Here is a 15,791-nt window from a genome sequence, read left to right as displayed (position 1 = left end):
TAAGTTTAGTATCACCACACTTAGTGACTTTGAATACGAAAGTGCAAATTAATACTTTAATGACAATGTAAATAACACAAGTGTCATTAATGCAATTGATAGTGTTACATGTGTATCAATAATAGTCAAGCGCCGGCTACTCTGAGGTGATGCTAAGGATTCCCCAAAATCTAATTCAGCCTAGGGCCACATAAAGGCTTGGGCCGGCCCTGACGGAGACCATGAAATTCCTGTCAGGTGACAGTAAGTTGAAAAGAAGGATAAAGAATTGAAAATAATTATCTTCAGTTGTCTAGGCCTGTAAAAATGTCCATAACTTTAAAAAGGTGTCGGACTGTGTTGTTTGTAGATCCACTGAGAAAGAACAATAAACACACTACAACCTCTTACTTTCACATAGGCCTCATTTCAGGTGAAAGTACTGCATTTACAAAATTGTTTAATCACTTTTTTTTCCTGAGACTGCATTTCAGCCCATGAAAATATATTTTGCATTGTAAAATCTTGAGTTACTGCAGTATAAAATTTATGAGATCCACTTGAACAAATGATTCATGCCCTGCTCAGTCTTATAGAAATAACATTATGAACTTATTTGACACAAAGTAAATATCCAAACACAAAATTGGACCTAATGATTAATGCTTTGCTTATTTTAGCCAAATATTTCATCCACAAGGCAAAACTGTATAAAGACCCTATCCATATTTATGTGCCTATATAATGAGATCCAACTATGCGTTAAGTCCCTAAAATGTATGAAATGTGCCTTCATACATGACTAAAAAATGATCTTGCAACCAGAGTACTGTAAGTATTTTTTATCCTTTCCTTTTTTTATACACATTTTTTATTATTATTTTTTCCATATTTTTTGTTCCTAATTGTATGTTGCAGTGTTGTTTATATTCTTTGCTTATCTCAAAAGGTCCAAAATGCACAGTGTTGTGAATGAGAAGTTTAAATAAATGAATAAATAAACAAAAAAAAACTGTATAAAATATAGGAGATGAGATGTTGCGCAACCTACATGAAGGCATTTAGGGCGTCAAAGTTTGGAGAACAAAGAGTGCCTCTGCCTCGCCGTGCTCTCTGCTCTACATGACGATTGGTTGTTGTTTTTCAAAGAGGGCGTGCAATTGGTCAATAGACGTGTCAGTCATTAAGATAACGTTTCCAATTGGTCCAAACAGACGTACCTAATCTCACGTGCACGTTCCCTTTTCATGAGGGCGGTGCCTGCTAGCTGCCGGTGGGGAGGGTTAGTGCTTCATGTTGTTTTCGTCAAAAAGTACTTAAAAAGTATAAAAGCTCGCGTGTAAAATGGGGACCCGAGATGACGAATACGACTACCTGTTCAAAGGTAATTTCTCTTTTAAAAATGAACGACTGACAGCGAGTTCGTCGTGTTTGTAGACACTTCGATGACAGCAGCGACTGAGGAAGTCAACTAAGCCAGCTAAAGTTAGCTCTGCTGCTAGTAGCAAAGAGGCAAATGATAACATATCACTGGCTCACTCTTAGCTCACTGTTAGCCACTAGTACGTGTTAATAAAGCAGTGTGCGATAATAGAGCAATTCAAACGGGTTGCTTTGCACAATCCTCGCTAACTAAGCAGCGAGTCCAGTGGTGGAATTCAACGGTTGTAAATTACCAGGCTGAGGTAAATTAGCTCGCATGCTAAGAGAGCTACATGGCTTCAGTAAAAATATTCACCTGACGTTAACTTGAAGAATGATGCAAAACATATTAAATCAAGCATTTATTTGATCGTACAATGTACAATAACACCATTGCTGAGCATCGTATTGATCACTAATGCACTTTAGCACTTTTAACATCTTGGTCGCTGTGGTACTTTTTTCTGTCATCAACAATATTTATTTTTTTTAAATATTGTTTCTTATTGTTTTGCACTTAAAACGACTTATGTTTCTGTAATTGTTGTATTGTGTTGTACTGTGTTATGTGGCTGGCATTGGCCTGTCAAGGGACTGAAGATGAAATTAGCTTTGGTAAATTCCATAGCTGTTACACAAACTCTTTGTACTGTATTTGGAATGTGCATCCAAAGTATTGGGTATGACAAGTGAAATACATCTTGCCCTGGCACTATATGAATACAATTCTTCTCATTGTAGCATACACTCCCTGGTCAAATTATTAGGTACACATGGCACCTATTAAAGTGCCAGGAGATAATGTGATCTACAAATGTTTTTAATGACTTCAGTTCTTCATTGACTGGACTAAAGCTTAAAGGTTCCTCAATAAGTTCCCAGCCCACTGTGAAAACTTGGGTAAAAGATTGTTTTGTGTCCACACAGTGTCAACACAGACTCTCTTAAAATGAGTGCATTTGGTTTGGAAATGTTAAAGCTTACCAATCCCAAGGTCTTAAACCCCCAGATTCTCCTGAGAGATACAGTGTGTGAAATTTAGCATTGTTTACTGGTGAAGTTCTCTTCCAAGCATGTAGGAAAGTATCAGTTGTCAGTAGGTTTTTTTACTAGTATCATTATTATTATTATTATCATAATAAAAGGCTCATTCTGTGGTAATAATAACAACAATTCATACGTTCAGGTGATTGTTCACTCAAAATAGCGTCAGTAAAATTATTTTATATACCCCGGATAAGCGGAGGATGATGATGATGATGACCATTGTAAATAATTTCACCTGAAGCTTACACACTGGATCTTAAACACCCGAGCGGTAACTTCATCATCCCTTTGAAAAGCGGAATTTCAGTCTGATGATTCTTTAGATGTCAAACAGTGCCAGGTTAGGAGAGTAAGGTGCATGGGGCTGCAGGCTAAATTTGTCTGCTTCTGCCACTGGCAATTTCTCAACTATGTTGTGAGTTACTTACCTACTAATCTTAAAGAAAATAAAACATGCTGTGGTCAGTTATATAAAATTTAATAATAGAGGAAGTCTAGCTTCCAACGTTCACCTATTTTTTACAGTTTGTCAGACTGACAACACAATCAGTGTTACTCCTTCTATAATGTTGTTGTGTGTATTTTGGTTTTAGTTGTACTAATTGGAGATTCTGGAGTGGGGAAGAGTAACCTGCTGTCCCGTTTCACAAGAAATGAGTTTAACCTGGAGAGCAAGAGCACCATCGGGGTGGAGTTTGCCACCCGCAGCATCCAGGTGGACGGCAAAACGATAAAGGCTCAGATTTGGGACACGGCTGGACAGGAACGCTACAGAGCAATCACCTCAGCGTGAGCTTGTCTACTTTATTTATTCATAATATACAATGTATGTTAATGTGTTCAAGCACTCATCTAGTTTCCTTTTGTAACCAGGTATTACCGGGGAGCGGTTGGTGCTCTCCTGGTTTACGACATCGCCAAACACCTGACATATGAGAATGTTGAACGCTGGCTGAAAGAGCTGAGGGACCACGCTGACAACAACATCGTCATCATGCTGGTTGGAAACAAGAGCGACCTCAGACACCTCAGAGCCGTGCCCACTGACGAGGCTCGGGCTTTCTCAGGTAGACAAGTTTTGCTACTGGATAGATCAAAACTATCATTAATGTAGGGTCTTGAAAGTTATTATCTGCTGTTCCGCTTGCTAACATTTACACTTATTTATTTTTCTCAGAAAAGAACACCGTCTCTTTTATTGAAACCTCAGCCTTGGACTCCACTAATGTAGAAGAAGCTTTTAAAAATATTCTGACAGGTAAGCAAAGTTAAGTGTTCAAAGTTTGTAAATTGAAACTGCACATTGTTATTAACAGTTACGGTTAGGATTCCCTTCCCTTTCTTTAAATGTATCAGGGAACTACGGTGACCTTTGCATACCACAAAAGTGAAAAATGTTCTTGATTTTCCTATAAAGCTTCTGCTTTCATGTAATGTGGACTTTGGTTGGTTAGTTTGGTGAAGCATAGTGATCAGAGTTGCCAGTCTGTGTTCACAAAGCTTGTCTAATGTACATATAAGAAGCATCTTCTAAAGCTACCAACACCAAACCATGTTTATGTTAAAGCATTTATAAACATATTAGTGGATAATGTCTTAAATGTGTCACACTGTTGTGTTGGATGTTGTACCTTTTCAATGTGATGTGAAAGTTTCTCTCGCCCTCATTTTGATGAACTGTCACTGTTTTGTTCCCACAGAAATCTACCGTATTGTATCACAGAAGCAAATTTCGGACAGATGTGGACATGATGATTCTCCGGGCAACAATGTAGTGGACATAAGTGTCCCTCCAACCATGGATGGGCAGAGGGGCAACAAAATGCCCTGCTGTCAAAGCCTGTGATGCTCATACTTTTTCATCCTTGACTTTCTGTTGGTCTTTCCTCTCTCCACCTATTCTTTACTTCAGCTGTCATTATGATTCTCGTATTGGCACAGATGTGTCTGATTCAGGACTCTTGAAGCTGACATTCCCTTTTGCTGGTTTCTTCTTTATTTGTTTTTCTGTCTTCCTCTCAGTTATATCGTCATAGACTCAGTTCAGACCTGGTATTAACATCCATTCCGGAGTGAGACGATCATATGCAGATTGTGCCGTGGATGGGTCAGAATGCTACTACTCAATCCTTTATGTCTTTAGATCAGATCAAAAACTGGATTGAATGATGAACAGCAGTGATTTGAGGACGCATGTGGCTATATTCCTGAGTTGCATGAACACAGTCTATCATCTGGTCTCTTCAGCTGACGTTTTATTTACAATAATCAGTAATTGTTAAATGATTTGTAGCCACCACCACAGTACCAGCACTGATCAACACATGATTAATTTTTCCTAAAAATGTTAAAATGTTATTTCATGTTGCAGCTGTTTGAATAGAGCTTTGTTTCACTCCGCTTCTCTCAACTCTCTCTTTTTTTTTTTCTTTCCCTGTCACTCAAGGCACACAATAACACTCAAGACAGGTTGAGATGAGACAACTGAACAGTCAGACTGTCAAAACGTAATTTGTTAACATTATGTCAGTGTGTATTAGAATAAACGGCGAGGGAAGCAGATGCGATTTCATGAGGTCACAGGAGATGCATCGGGATGCATCTGCCAGGTGTGAACAGTCCTACAGAACTCTATCTGGATGCCATGGGATCACTGAGAACTGATGTTAATACCAGGTCTGAATTGGGGCCATGATGTCCTCTGTTGTGGGTCTGATGTCAGGACTACAGTGAACTACAGTTTTTTTTAACAAGCCTTTATGGTCCCATTGACCCACTCCCGATGAAGGAGCGGTGAGGGATTAGCTGGTCCGTTTGTCAGTGCTCTATATGTTTTCTACTTGCCTCCTTCTCTCAGCCTGTAATGATACAGACTGACATACTGATGTGATCTGCTAAATTGAAATTTCACTTTCATGTCTGGTTGACCTCAATTTGTCCATCATACAATACGGGTGTAGTGGAGAGGAGATGTGCATCAATAATTATAATGGAGTATGAATTTTGGCTCTTTGTGGAGGTTTTGGTTGCCTCCTATATCCACCGTCAAGCCCTGTGCCCACTGAGGCTTTAAATTAGCACGAGCCAGGGACCCGACTGGTTGTGACTGTGTGACTTAATATGGGTATATGTGAAACAAATCAAATGATTTTATTTGTGTGTGCATGACTGTGTGTGTGCGCTTGTGTGTAGTGATCATAGATTATACATTAGCTCACAAAGATACCAAAGGAGGAAAATGCGATATCAGTCCTGGCGTTTTCTCATTTAATCATATTTGAGGCCCTGAAGATTGGAGATATTGCTCTATTTGGCAACAGTAATCTTAAATGCTATATAGCAAAAGTGTTATCAATTGTAATGTGTGTTCAATGAGGCAATTGTCCTGGAACACACCCTGTGTCTGCTTCCTTTTAATGAGTTGACTTAAGTCGAACTCTCTTGAGCAGGCAGTTGCAAAATAAAAATCTTACTTGCACTTACGTCCAGAATTTCCAGTTGAACAAATCACCTTACATGTTTAAATAAATTGAACAGTTTCCTTATTGCTTGCAAGGGAATTGTTGTTTGGAAATAGATTTTCAAAGCTGTTTCAGTTATCAGCAGACTTTGCTGTAATTGGTCTGTTTATCTGTAAAACAAGATTGGATAAAGACATGTGTTTCACAGAAGTTGGAGTCCCTTGTTTGGATGGAAAATGGAACTGAAAATCAGTAATGCAAATTGTTTACACGGTTGGCTGAAAATGCCTCTTCCAAACCATCTGGTAGAAAAGCTTTCATGTGTGATGTTCTGTTTTTATTTCAAAGTTGGCAATCCTGAGATTGTTTTGCTAATTTCTGCACAGAAAATACAGTAAATAAACCTAATTTACATTACCTGTTGTTGTTGTTTTTTAATCTTACAAACCTTCAGGCAACCATTTATAGCAACTTCATAATATCTGTAATGAACACTACATAACACAACAATTTATTCATGTGTTACTTGGTGCACCATGATGATGTCGTACTGCGGTTTGACTGTTGATGGGTGGCCACCGTGACGGAGCAGCTGTTTGAACGTAGTCACCTTTTAAAACCTACACCACTAATGACTTGGCAACATTACTGAAGACAAAAACTGTGAATGTGTTTTAGCACATTTTGAATTCAATAAAAGTGGTAGTTATTTGTGGAAGATGATGAAAGTTATTTGATATAAATAAACAATGGTATACAAAATAACAGGTATAACAACCACAAAAAATATAAAACTAAATTGATTAATCCATGAGTTTGTATCTATGTGGCTCTGTAATGGGCTGGTGTACCAGGGTGTACCCACAAACAACCATCCACTCTTTAGAATGTGTAATATGCCTAATCCCCAATTAAGTGTATGAATAATTGCAAAATAAATAAACAAAATGAAGGAGCCCAAATAAGATTGAGACATAATTCAGACATGTGTGAGAATTAGGGAAGAAAGTGTCAACATTTACCAGTTTAATACATGTTTGTCCATTAGGTTTTAACGATTTAAACAGATGGAATTGCAAGGAAATGGGAGTGTTTACGATGTGTGCTTTTTAATAAAAAAAAAAATGCATGTAGGATTAGATATTCAAGATACTTATCCCTCATAAACTGTGCTATGCTGTGGTCACGTGACCTGCGCAGCGCGGCAGACAGCTGTGGTGCTTTTAAAGTCTCGGGAAAGCGGAAGTCTGGCCCGCTGTATGTGTGTGTGTGTGTGTGTCTGAGAGCTACTGGCTAACGAGCTAGCTACAGCACTGACTGCACTGAATGTTCCGCTGTGTGTGTAAAGTAACAGCTAAACATTATACGAGTGGAAAACATGAGGCTATTAGGACGACGATGCCCCACTAAGAAGATGATGGGGTGAGTTGACATTTTTCTGCCGAGCTTTATTTCCTTTTGTGCGCGGAGCGGACGGCTAACTGCAGCCGCTGACAGCTAACAGACAACACAGCTGTGACAGACACAACACACCGAGTCATAATAATAATAATAATAATAACAATAATAATGAAATAAACAGACGATAACAAAAGTATATAATATGACCAGGGCTGCTACATTAAATACATATATCATACTTTATTGACCTGACACAACCCTCTCTGCGCCAGATATGATAGTCTGATATAAAGCTGTAACGTCTGGCTGCAGCAGCGGAAACCACAGCTGCGTCGAGGCGGAATGAAAAGATAATATTACATTAGTTTTGTCGACTGGCTACAATGTCAAATGTACTGTTTTAGCATGAACTAGTAAGTGCAACTGACTTCAAGTTTCTCGTATAATTAGTTCGAGGCAAACCACCTCCGGTTTGTACCATTCGATATAAATGGAACTCAAAACACTTCCTCTTTTCATCATTTCACAATACTTTAAAAGTAAACTGTTTGAACGACCCAAGACACAGGCTCTCAAGTGCTCTGCCAAGTACTGTATGTAGTTGGTATCGTGTATTTTCCTTGAGATAATTTGACGGTATATTTATTTATACATTAGAAGACCGTAATCTCTGAACGATTTCAGATTATATGCATCAGGATAACTTTAACCTTTTCACAGACATCCTGGCCTGTGCCATGGACACACATTTGATCACCATTGGTCTAAAAGTTAATTTTAGGGCTGCAACTAATAATTATTTTCATAATCGGTTAATCTGTTGATTATTCTCTGGATTAACCCAGTAATCGTTTGGTCCATTAAATGTCATAAAATGTTGTATATGTTAATCAGTGTTTTTCAAACGTGGACATGATGATGTTCTCAAATGTTTTGTTTTGTCCACCAATTAAAATGATTTAGTTTTCTTTGTTCTACGGAGCAAAGACACCAGGAAATATTCACATTTAAGAAGCTGAAAAATCAGAAAACTTGTTTTAATTGTTTAAAAGAAATACTCAAACTGATGAATTGAATATCAAAATAGTTATTAAACTATGTTTTGAATAACAATCCTGAATCCTTTTCCGGCTCACCACCAAAATGTAATTGTCTCTTTCCTCAGCCATAACCTACGTCCCTTAAAAAATGTCATTCAGATATTTTCTTTATTTTACAGTTAAAAACAACCTTGGCAGAGGTGACAAAAACAAATACTCATGTTGCAATAATTAAATTACTGCTGATTTGTTTCTGCAGATTCCACATGTTATTTTGTCTAACACCAGTGAATGATGCTCTATTAATCACATTAAGGTTTTAAAAACAACAGAATGAAAACCCTCCAGAATTTCAGCCACATCTGCCACACTAAACCCTTTGTTTAAAAACAACCCTGTTGAGCACAAAGGATAATAAAAAATACTAGTGTAGTACAGGCTACTGAGCCGCAGTGCTATATAAAGTTGAAAACAACAGCACAATATTTACTCTCTGACCAAATTCTATAAAAAATAAAATAGCAGCTTCAGTTTCCAGACTTTTAACGATCATTAACAGACACAGGCTCTTTCTGAATTTGTTTCTTATGTTATTAACAGTATTTTTATCTCAACAGAAATACATATTACTCTTTCAATAACGTAATGTTTTATTTATTTGTCACTGTACAGGGTAAATCCAATATTTAAGACGGTAAGACAAATAACCAAAATGCTATAGAAAATGTACTGTAGTTCTCTTATCTTTAGTGAGGAGGATATTTGAGAGGCAACATCTGTTTATCAGCGTGCTACACGTCACACTCGCTGCCACAGATGATCCCACTTGCGTTTACAGTGGATTAGAGTAAACTGGCTCTCTTTTAAAATGTCAAAATGTCTGTGTGCAGCTAATGAAAGTTATTCATACACGTCAGGAAATGATTGGCTTACAGATTATAATTATTACAAATATAATTCTACAAAATATATGATATTAAAGTCTTCTCTGGCCAGATGATGACCGATCCTTCAGACAAGCTATTTTTTTTCCAGTCATTTCTGAATAGATTTGTGGCTACGGAAGCTCTTCATCCAATAAAACATTCTTTCTTTAACTCCTGCATCATGAAGCTTAAATTAACTTCTTCCCTCCACATAGAGTCATACGCTTTTTCCAATATCTTAAAATACTGCAATTGTAGCTTAATAATTGCTCTCTTCACATCCTGGTTTAAAACTGTCCATTGTGTTTCTACCAAGTCTAAAATTGTTTCAATATTTCACTAAGTACTCACTTGTTTCAAGAACATAAACCAGTCTTTTTGTAACCATTCAGGGTTGGTCTTCTCCTGGTTTTAAAATTGAACTCACCACTGCATATTTCCATTTGTGGCCCCTACATCAAATTCCTGTGGCCCGCTACTTAATATCAAATTATGAGTTATTGCTTGATGTTTTTGTTAATAGATACATTTTTCATCATAATTACATTTATACTGTCAACTATTTATCGTTGTGTTTAAGAAAATTATGTGAAATGTCATCATAAATATCATTACATGCTCATATCACGTAGCCCGAATGAGAAGTTTGACTTTTTTCACATGACCAGTACTTTCTGAACAAACCAGACCCTCCGTGGCCCCCAGGACATTTGAGTTTAGTTTGAGTTGGATAAGAAATGCAAGAGATCTTGGTAGAAATGTGTCAGACGTATCATTAAAAAGACTCTTTCGGCCCCTTAAAAACCAGGCACATATAAAATGGGTACTGCACTTGTGGTAAAAAAAACCAAAAAAAACAACAATGCAAATCTTCAAAAAAATAAAACCACATTCGTGGTCACAAATATAATTTCCTCTTTTCAATTTTCTAGGTTTCCTCTTAAACCTCTTAAAATCATTTCACACATATATTTGATTTTTCTTTACTGTTTGCTGCTTCAGTAGAGCCATTGTTTAAAAGGGAAGTAGAATTTTTAGCAACTGTTCCTCAGATTATAGCGCTGGACCAGATTTCTCTGTACTCCTAAGCATTTTCCAGGGTAGGATTCTCACTGCCAGAAATGTATAAGGAGAAGAAGAAATGACACATAGATGAAAGGGCTCATCACATGAAAGGACAAGGCTTCTTCTTCTTCTAATAATAATCATTTCTGATAGGCTGTACTCTGAGAGAGGGGAGATTAGACGATGAGGTGGAAGAGATGAGAACATATACGATACACTAGGTAGTGACGGGAGTTTTCTAACTCCAGAAGATGGCTGTAATGTGTAATGTCATGGATGCAGGCTGCTGTTAATACTCCATAGAAGAAAAAGAGCAGCATGCTCATAACTTATTTACTTAGCTTCTTAAAATGAGTGACCTATATTACATTTGCATTATATCACAGAACTAAATTGTTGTGATATTTCTATTTCTGTTAGTAATCAGAATATATTAAGTAGCAGGTAAAAAAATATGAGGTAAAATAAGAAGTAGCATAATGTGTAAATACTGGAAGTTATCCAAAGGATGAGAGATTTTCAAAAAAAACTTAAATTCCAGTTGCTACTTATTCATTGTGTTTTGTATAATTGAGAGAATCTACACAGACATATTGTACTGACAGTTGCTGCTACTTTTTCTCTCCTTTTCTCCATAGGAACTGAGCATTCATAACCCAGAGAAGAGCAGATTCTGTGCTTTCTGCTCCCTCCTTCGTCCCCGTCTTCTGCCCCTCACCTCCATCTGGTCAGCCAGTGTGTGTGTGTGTGTGGACACCGTAACCATGACGACAGGTGGGTGTTGCCACCTGCCTGGCTCCCTGTGCGACTGTGCCAGCAGCACGGGTCTGTGGAAAAGCGTGGAGGACGTCAGTGGTGAAGGGTGTCAGGCTCTCTACGTCACCCAGGTCACGACCAGCGATGGACGGCCGCTGTCGTCGGTGCTCAAACCCATGAGCACACAAAGGTAAGGTTTACTCAACACTGATCATCTCATGTCAGATTTTGCTGTTGTGGTTAGTGTGATTAACATGACAATTAAAGGTGATCATGTAAAATATAACCATTAGTGTTTTAAATAATTACTGCAAGCCTCTGATGCTTGAGTAAAAATCCAGCCCAGCTGCTGTCAGTGATGTCATCTCTTGACTAACTTCCTGTCTGTTAAAGCCGTTAGAATTGCCCTCCCTACTCCCTACATTACCTCATGTATGTGAGGAAGGCCATATTCACCTAAAACGCCTAATCATATAAGAAAAAGTGGTGAAGTTTTGGCTCCTAAATACTAAACATGTTTCTCCTAGATTTAGTGTCTCACCCCGAGACTGAGAGACCATATCTGTCAAAATATGGACTCTGGACCTATGCAACACGTTTTAAACTAAATATGAAGTATTTCACTGACGTTTGTGTTGGTTTAACCCTGTTTTTCTTTGCTGTATGTCTTGTATTATTCGCAGAAGCTGTTTCAGTTTAGTTTTTTTTCCTTTTTCCCACAGTGATGGTCCCATATGTCGTATTTGCCATGAAGGAGGCAGCAGTGAATGTCTCCTGTCACCGTGTGACTGCACAGGAACCCTGGGCACCGTGCACAAGAGCTGCTTAGAGAAGTGGCTCTCATCTTCCAACACAAGCTACTGTGAGCTCTGCCACACACAGTTCAGCATCGAGCGCTGTCCGCGGCCTCTCACAGAGGTAACAAAGGTCAATATACAGTATAGAATTTTTCATACGTTCTTCAGTGTCAGAGTGTCAAGTACATGCTGTGGTGTCCACTTATACCTCAACAATAGCAACAGTCTGGCTCTTTTAAATGATAACTAATGTAACTGAAAACACCTGTTACATGTGGAAAGTTACACGTCAAGTTTATTTAAGACACGCTTGAGCAATTTGTACTTAATAGTTTAACTCACTGGAAGCGAGCAAACAATATTTGAGGCCATATTTCAGTTATGTCAAAATGCACCAACAGTAAACGAGCAGCTACTGTGTCCTTGTGTCGTAAAAATCCAGATTCTCTCTATGGACTTCTAGTCTAATGGAGCAGACTTTTATTTTTCTGTCTACCACAGTGGCTGCGGGATCCTGGTCCTCGTAACGAGAAGAGGACACTGTTCTGTGACATGGTGTGCTTCTTGTTTATCACGCCTCTTGCAGCCATCTCAGGCTGGCTGTGTCTGAGAGGAGCTCAGGACCATCTTCAGCTGGGGAGCTGGCTGCAGGCCGTGGGCCTCATCGCCCTCACCATTGCCCTCTTCACCATCTACATTCTCTGGACCTTGGTAAACAGTTCATTTCCATTCATTAGAACAGAAACGCTTAGCCGAAGATGCTCTACCGTGCATGTGAATAATGAAAGTCCCGTCCTCCTCTTTCCCTCCCTGCTCGTCTCTACAGGTATCGTTCCGCTATCACTGTCAGCTCTACTCTGAGTGGAGACGAAGAAATCAGAAAGTGCGTCTGCTCATACCTGAAGCAAAGGAATCTAACTCTTCCCAGCATTCTTTGCTCTCCAGTAAACTGACGAAGAAGCCTCCCAGTGAGAGTATAGTATGAGACCAAATGGAGATGATGATCATGGCTGATTTTCAATGCACCATGGCTGACGGCAAGACTTAAAAAGAAGCACTTGTGGGGTTTTTTGGTTGCTTTTCCCCATTTTTTTTTTGTACCTATGTTTTCACATTAGGTTCCTTTCTTTCTTTCTTTCTTTTTGAATCTATCATTGTGCGGTCGTCGTGATGGGTCTTTACCAAGCTCATGCTAAAGCACTGAAGAAGGGAAGAGCACTTGAAAGGTGAGCAGAGACATGAACACAGTGTTCTCACAGGATGTGATGGTAGTTCATCACAAGGACCAGAGAAATCAAACACTGTGAACTCTGAGGTCATCACAGAACATGACCATGCTAACATGCACAATCATGCATGCAACCATGTTGATAGTTTTTGTTTGTCTCTTAGCTTATTGTAATATGCTTGTGAAGAGTGAACAGATTTACTATTCCTACTGAAGTTGGATTTAAAAGTGTCCTCACAGAGGTTCTTGTATTATCAGCACTTAACAAGTAAGTCTTTATATTTAATAGACTGATTTAAAAAAAAACAAATCAAAATGTCAAGCATTATTTAGTGGCTGGTGCAGCTCACTAAAATATAATTTCAGATGGTGTGTTAAAGTGTTACGTCTTTCTTACGTAACGACACATATTTCAATCGGGGACAAGTGATCGTTAAGCATCATGTATGAAAAGGGTTTTTTGATTCCTTCTGTCAGTCTAAGGCTTTGCTCAGACTGTGAAGTAATTTTACTTTGTTTTTGAAAGTCACGACAGTAAAAGAAAAAACATGAAATCAAATTAGATTTCTACAGGTGCATCTCACTGACCGCTGGCTGCACAAAAATGATATGCATTAAGTAAATATCTCTTCACAAAGGTGGGTACACCACCTACGTCTTAAAAAAAGGGCTGAATTATTATGGTTACGAGGTTAATGATATGAATACTGTGCATATTACATTTTCAATAGCAGCTTAGGTGATTTGCTAATTGAACTTTTTTCATATTGTGAATTTGATTTCAAAATAATAAAGTCGTTTTTGCCTGAAATGACCTAATTTGTCATTTGGCTGCAGTCTGACCACGGCTAAATCTAAAGTAACAATGACACTCGCAAGTGATACAATATGCAAACACCACTTAGGCCAAATCTGACTCTGTTTATGTATTATTATTATTATTATTACAATATTATTTTTTTGTATTATCTTTTGGAGGAGGCCACTAGAGACTCCATGCTCTTCTTCTTGGTCCATTTGATGGATGTCATTTTTGTTTTTTGTAAATGTTACCTCAGTATGTTGTCACTGAGCAGAATCAGCTTGTTGTGTTGTTGGACAGTGTCTCTCTCTCTCACGCTTGTATCTTGTAAATATCCGGTTTGCAGTTTAAAATCACAAACCAGAACTAATCCTGGTTTCCAGTTTCCACGTCATAAGGTGATCCTCTTTTAAACCTGCTTTTATTTTTTTAATTCCGTCTAATTTGGGTGACGAGGAGCCGGTTAATTACTTAATTAATTAATGTTTATCTTCAACAACATGTGTAGCACTAAGAACAATGTTGAAACAAATCAACTGAGGCCACAGACTCCATACACACCGGCTTTTTACTGGAAATGCAGGTGTAAAAACCTCAAACTCAGTATTATTGTGTATATATATCTTATACATTTTTTGTTTGCTGTGCAATATCTTCGCTGTTGTAAACACATGACACAAGAGCAACAAAGCAAGCTTTAATCTGACGATTTAAACAAATCAATCCTCTTGCTACAAACTATTTAAAATATACATTTTTATTTACATTATTTTCTCTCCAGCACAGACATTTATAGCTTTGCCACTTTTATCTTTGATGACTTTGGTCATGATGAAGACTGTAGTCCAGTCGTCCATATATTTGTATTTGCTTAATACTTACTTAAACTATCAGACATTGAACAATTGGCGTTTGGTGCTGTGGTGAGAGGGCACTTTAGAGATTTCATTAACAATATAAATCGTGATGTATTTACCCTCAATGTCGGCATCACAAAGGTTCAGTATGTATCATTTTGTGTTTTGCACATACGGAGACGCAACACACAATTGAAATGCTTTAACTCAGACAGGTTTCTGTTTACGGAATGTTTGTTGTTTTCTGTCGATAAAGAATTAACTTGTGGTTTTAATCAATTAACACACAATTAACTGGTTTCTTCAAAGGGTTATCATTAGTTATCTGACTTTTCATCACAATGATAATTGATAATGACTGATATGGAAGACATTCTGTCCAGCCCTAGTTTCCTCCTGCACTGTGTTGACGGTCACGTACAGATGAGACAAACTTGTTGCTTCCATTTCATGGAAAAAAACAGGAGCTCACGATATTTCTCTGAAATAACTGAAAACTGATCAAAGCAAAGTCAGATTTGTGTCTAACACAAATGCAATGTATACATGCTGCAATGTTACCAACACATTTATCCACATCTGTGCTCGCCTTGTGATTTTAAAATGACAGTAGAGGCTCAATGGCTCATTGTTGAGCAGCAGCAGCAGCAGCAACAGCAGCAGCAGTGAACAGGAACACGGTGCATCACAGTGCTGTGTTCAGTGGGAAATGGACATCACAGCTGTTTGGCTGCAGATAGTGCGGCTGTTATTTCCTCATCCTGGCAGCACTTGGCTCATAGCGAGGTCAGTGTCCCACATAATGACCCGCTTAATCATTTTGTTGATTATATCCCACAATATGTTGCTGGTCTGTCCTAACAACAGGGCTTTACTTCAGATTCTGTGGTTTATTGGGACATGGATTTAAAGCAAAGAGCTACATTATTTTGTGTTTTGTTTGTTCACAATTATGAAACAGGGCTCTTCTGTTCTTTTGGATTGTCGTCTATCCAAAGAGTTTCATTGCA

The 15,791-nt window shown here is 38.2% G+C and overlaps 2 protein-coding genes across 3 annotated transcripts; both read left to right on the top strand.

The window, feature by feature from the left end:
* The first annotated feature begins 1,227 nt into the window (after positions 1-1,227).
* LOC131466047 (ras-related protein Rab-11B-like) lies at positions 1,228-6,326 on the top strand. Its single transcript, XM_058639106.1, has 5 exons — positions 1,228-1,363; positions 3,042-3,237; positions 3,322-3,515; positions 3,626-3,706; positions 4,149-6,326. Exons 1-5 carry the CDS (start codon positions 1,324-1,326, stop codon positions 4,292-4,294), a joined length of 657 nt encoding a protein of 218 aa, XP_058495089.1. The 5' UTR covers positions 1,228-1,323; the 3' UTR covers positions 4,295-6,326.
* An 829-nt stretch (positions 6,327-7,155) lies between these two features.
* Positions 7,156-15,434, top strand: marchf2 (membrane-associated ring finger (C3HC4) 2). Of its 2 annotated transcripts, none has more exons than XM_058639390.1 (5): positions 7,156-7,331; positions 10,980-11,287; positions 11,820-12,015; positions 12,396-12,605; positions 12,721-15,434. In XM_058639390.1, the coding sequence occupies exons 2-5, from the start codon at positions 11,106-11,108 to the stop codon at positions 12,877-12,879; spliced, it is 747 nt and encodes a 248-aa protein (XP_058495373.1). In that variant the 5' UTR covers positions 7,156-7,331; positions 10,980-11,105; the 3' UTR covers positions 12,880-15,434. The 2 variants fall into 2 exon arrangements, with proteins under 2 accessions (XP_058495373.1, XP_058495372.1); XM_058639389.1 differs by having other exon boundaries at positions 11,820-12,024.
* The last annotated feature ends 357 nt before the right edge of the window (positions 15,435-15,791 follow it).

This window comes from Solea solea, chromosome 9, assembly GCF_958295425.1.
Source record: "Solea solea chromosome 9, fSolSol10.1, whole genome shotgun sequence".
In the NCBI taxonomy this organism is placed as follows: domain Eukaryota; kingdom Metazoa; phylum Chordata; class Actinopteri; order Pleuronectiformes; family Soleidae; genus Solea; species Solea solea.
The sequence above is the reverse complement of the archived record's forward strand: the minus strand, read 5'-3'. Positions and strand labels throughout refer to the sequence as shown.

Bases quoted from the DNA above. Each gene is read 5' to 3' on its own strand.
- LOC131466047 (XM_058639106.1), top strand. From the start codon at position 1,324: ATGGGGACCCGAGATGACGAATACGACTACCTGTTCAAAG. The intron at 3,238-3,321 runs GTGAGCTTGTCT...TTTTGTAACCAG, and splicing joins TACAGAGCAATCACCTCAGC to GTATTACCGGGGAGCGGTTG. The intron at 3,707-4,148 runs GTAAGCAAAGTT...TTGTTCCCACAG, and splicing joins TTTTAAAAATATTCTGACAG to AAATCTACCGTATTGTATCA.
- marchf2 (XM_058639389.1), top strand. From the start codon at position 11,106: ATGACGACAGGTGGGTGTTGCCACCTGCCTGGCTCCCTGTGCGACTGT. The intron at 12,025-12,395 runs GTCAATATACAG...TGTCTACCACAG, and splicing joins CTCTCACAGAGGTAACAAAG to TGGCTGCGGGATCCTGGTCC. The intron at 12,606-12,720 runs GTAAACAGTTCA...TCGTCTCTACAG, and splicing joins TCTACATTCTCTGGACCTTG to GTATCGTTCCGCTATCACTG.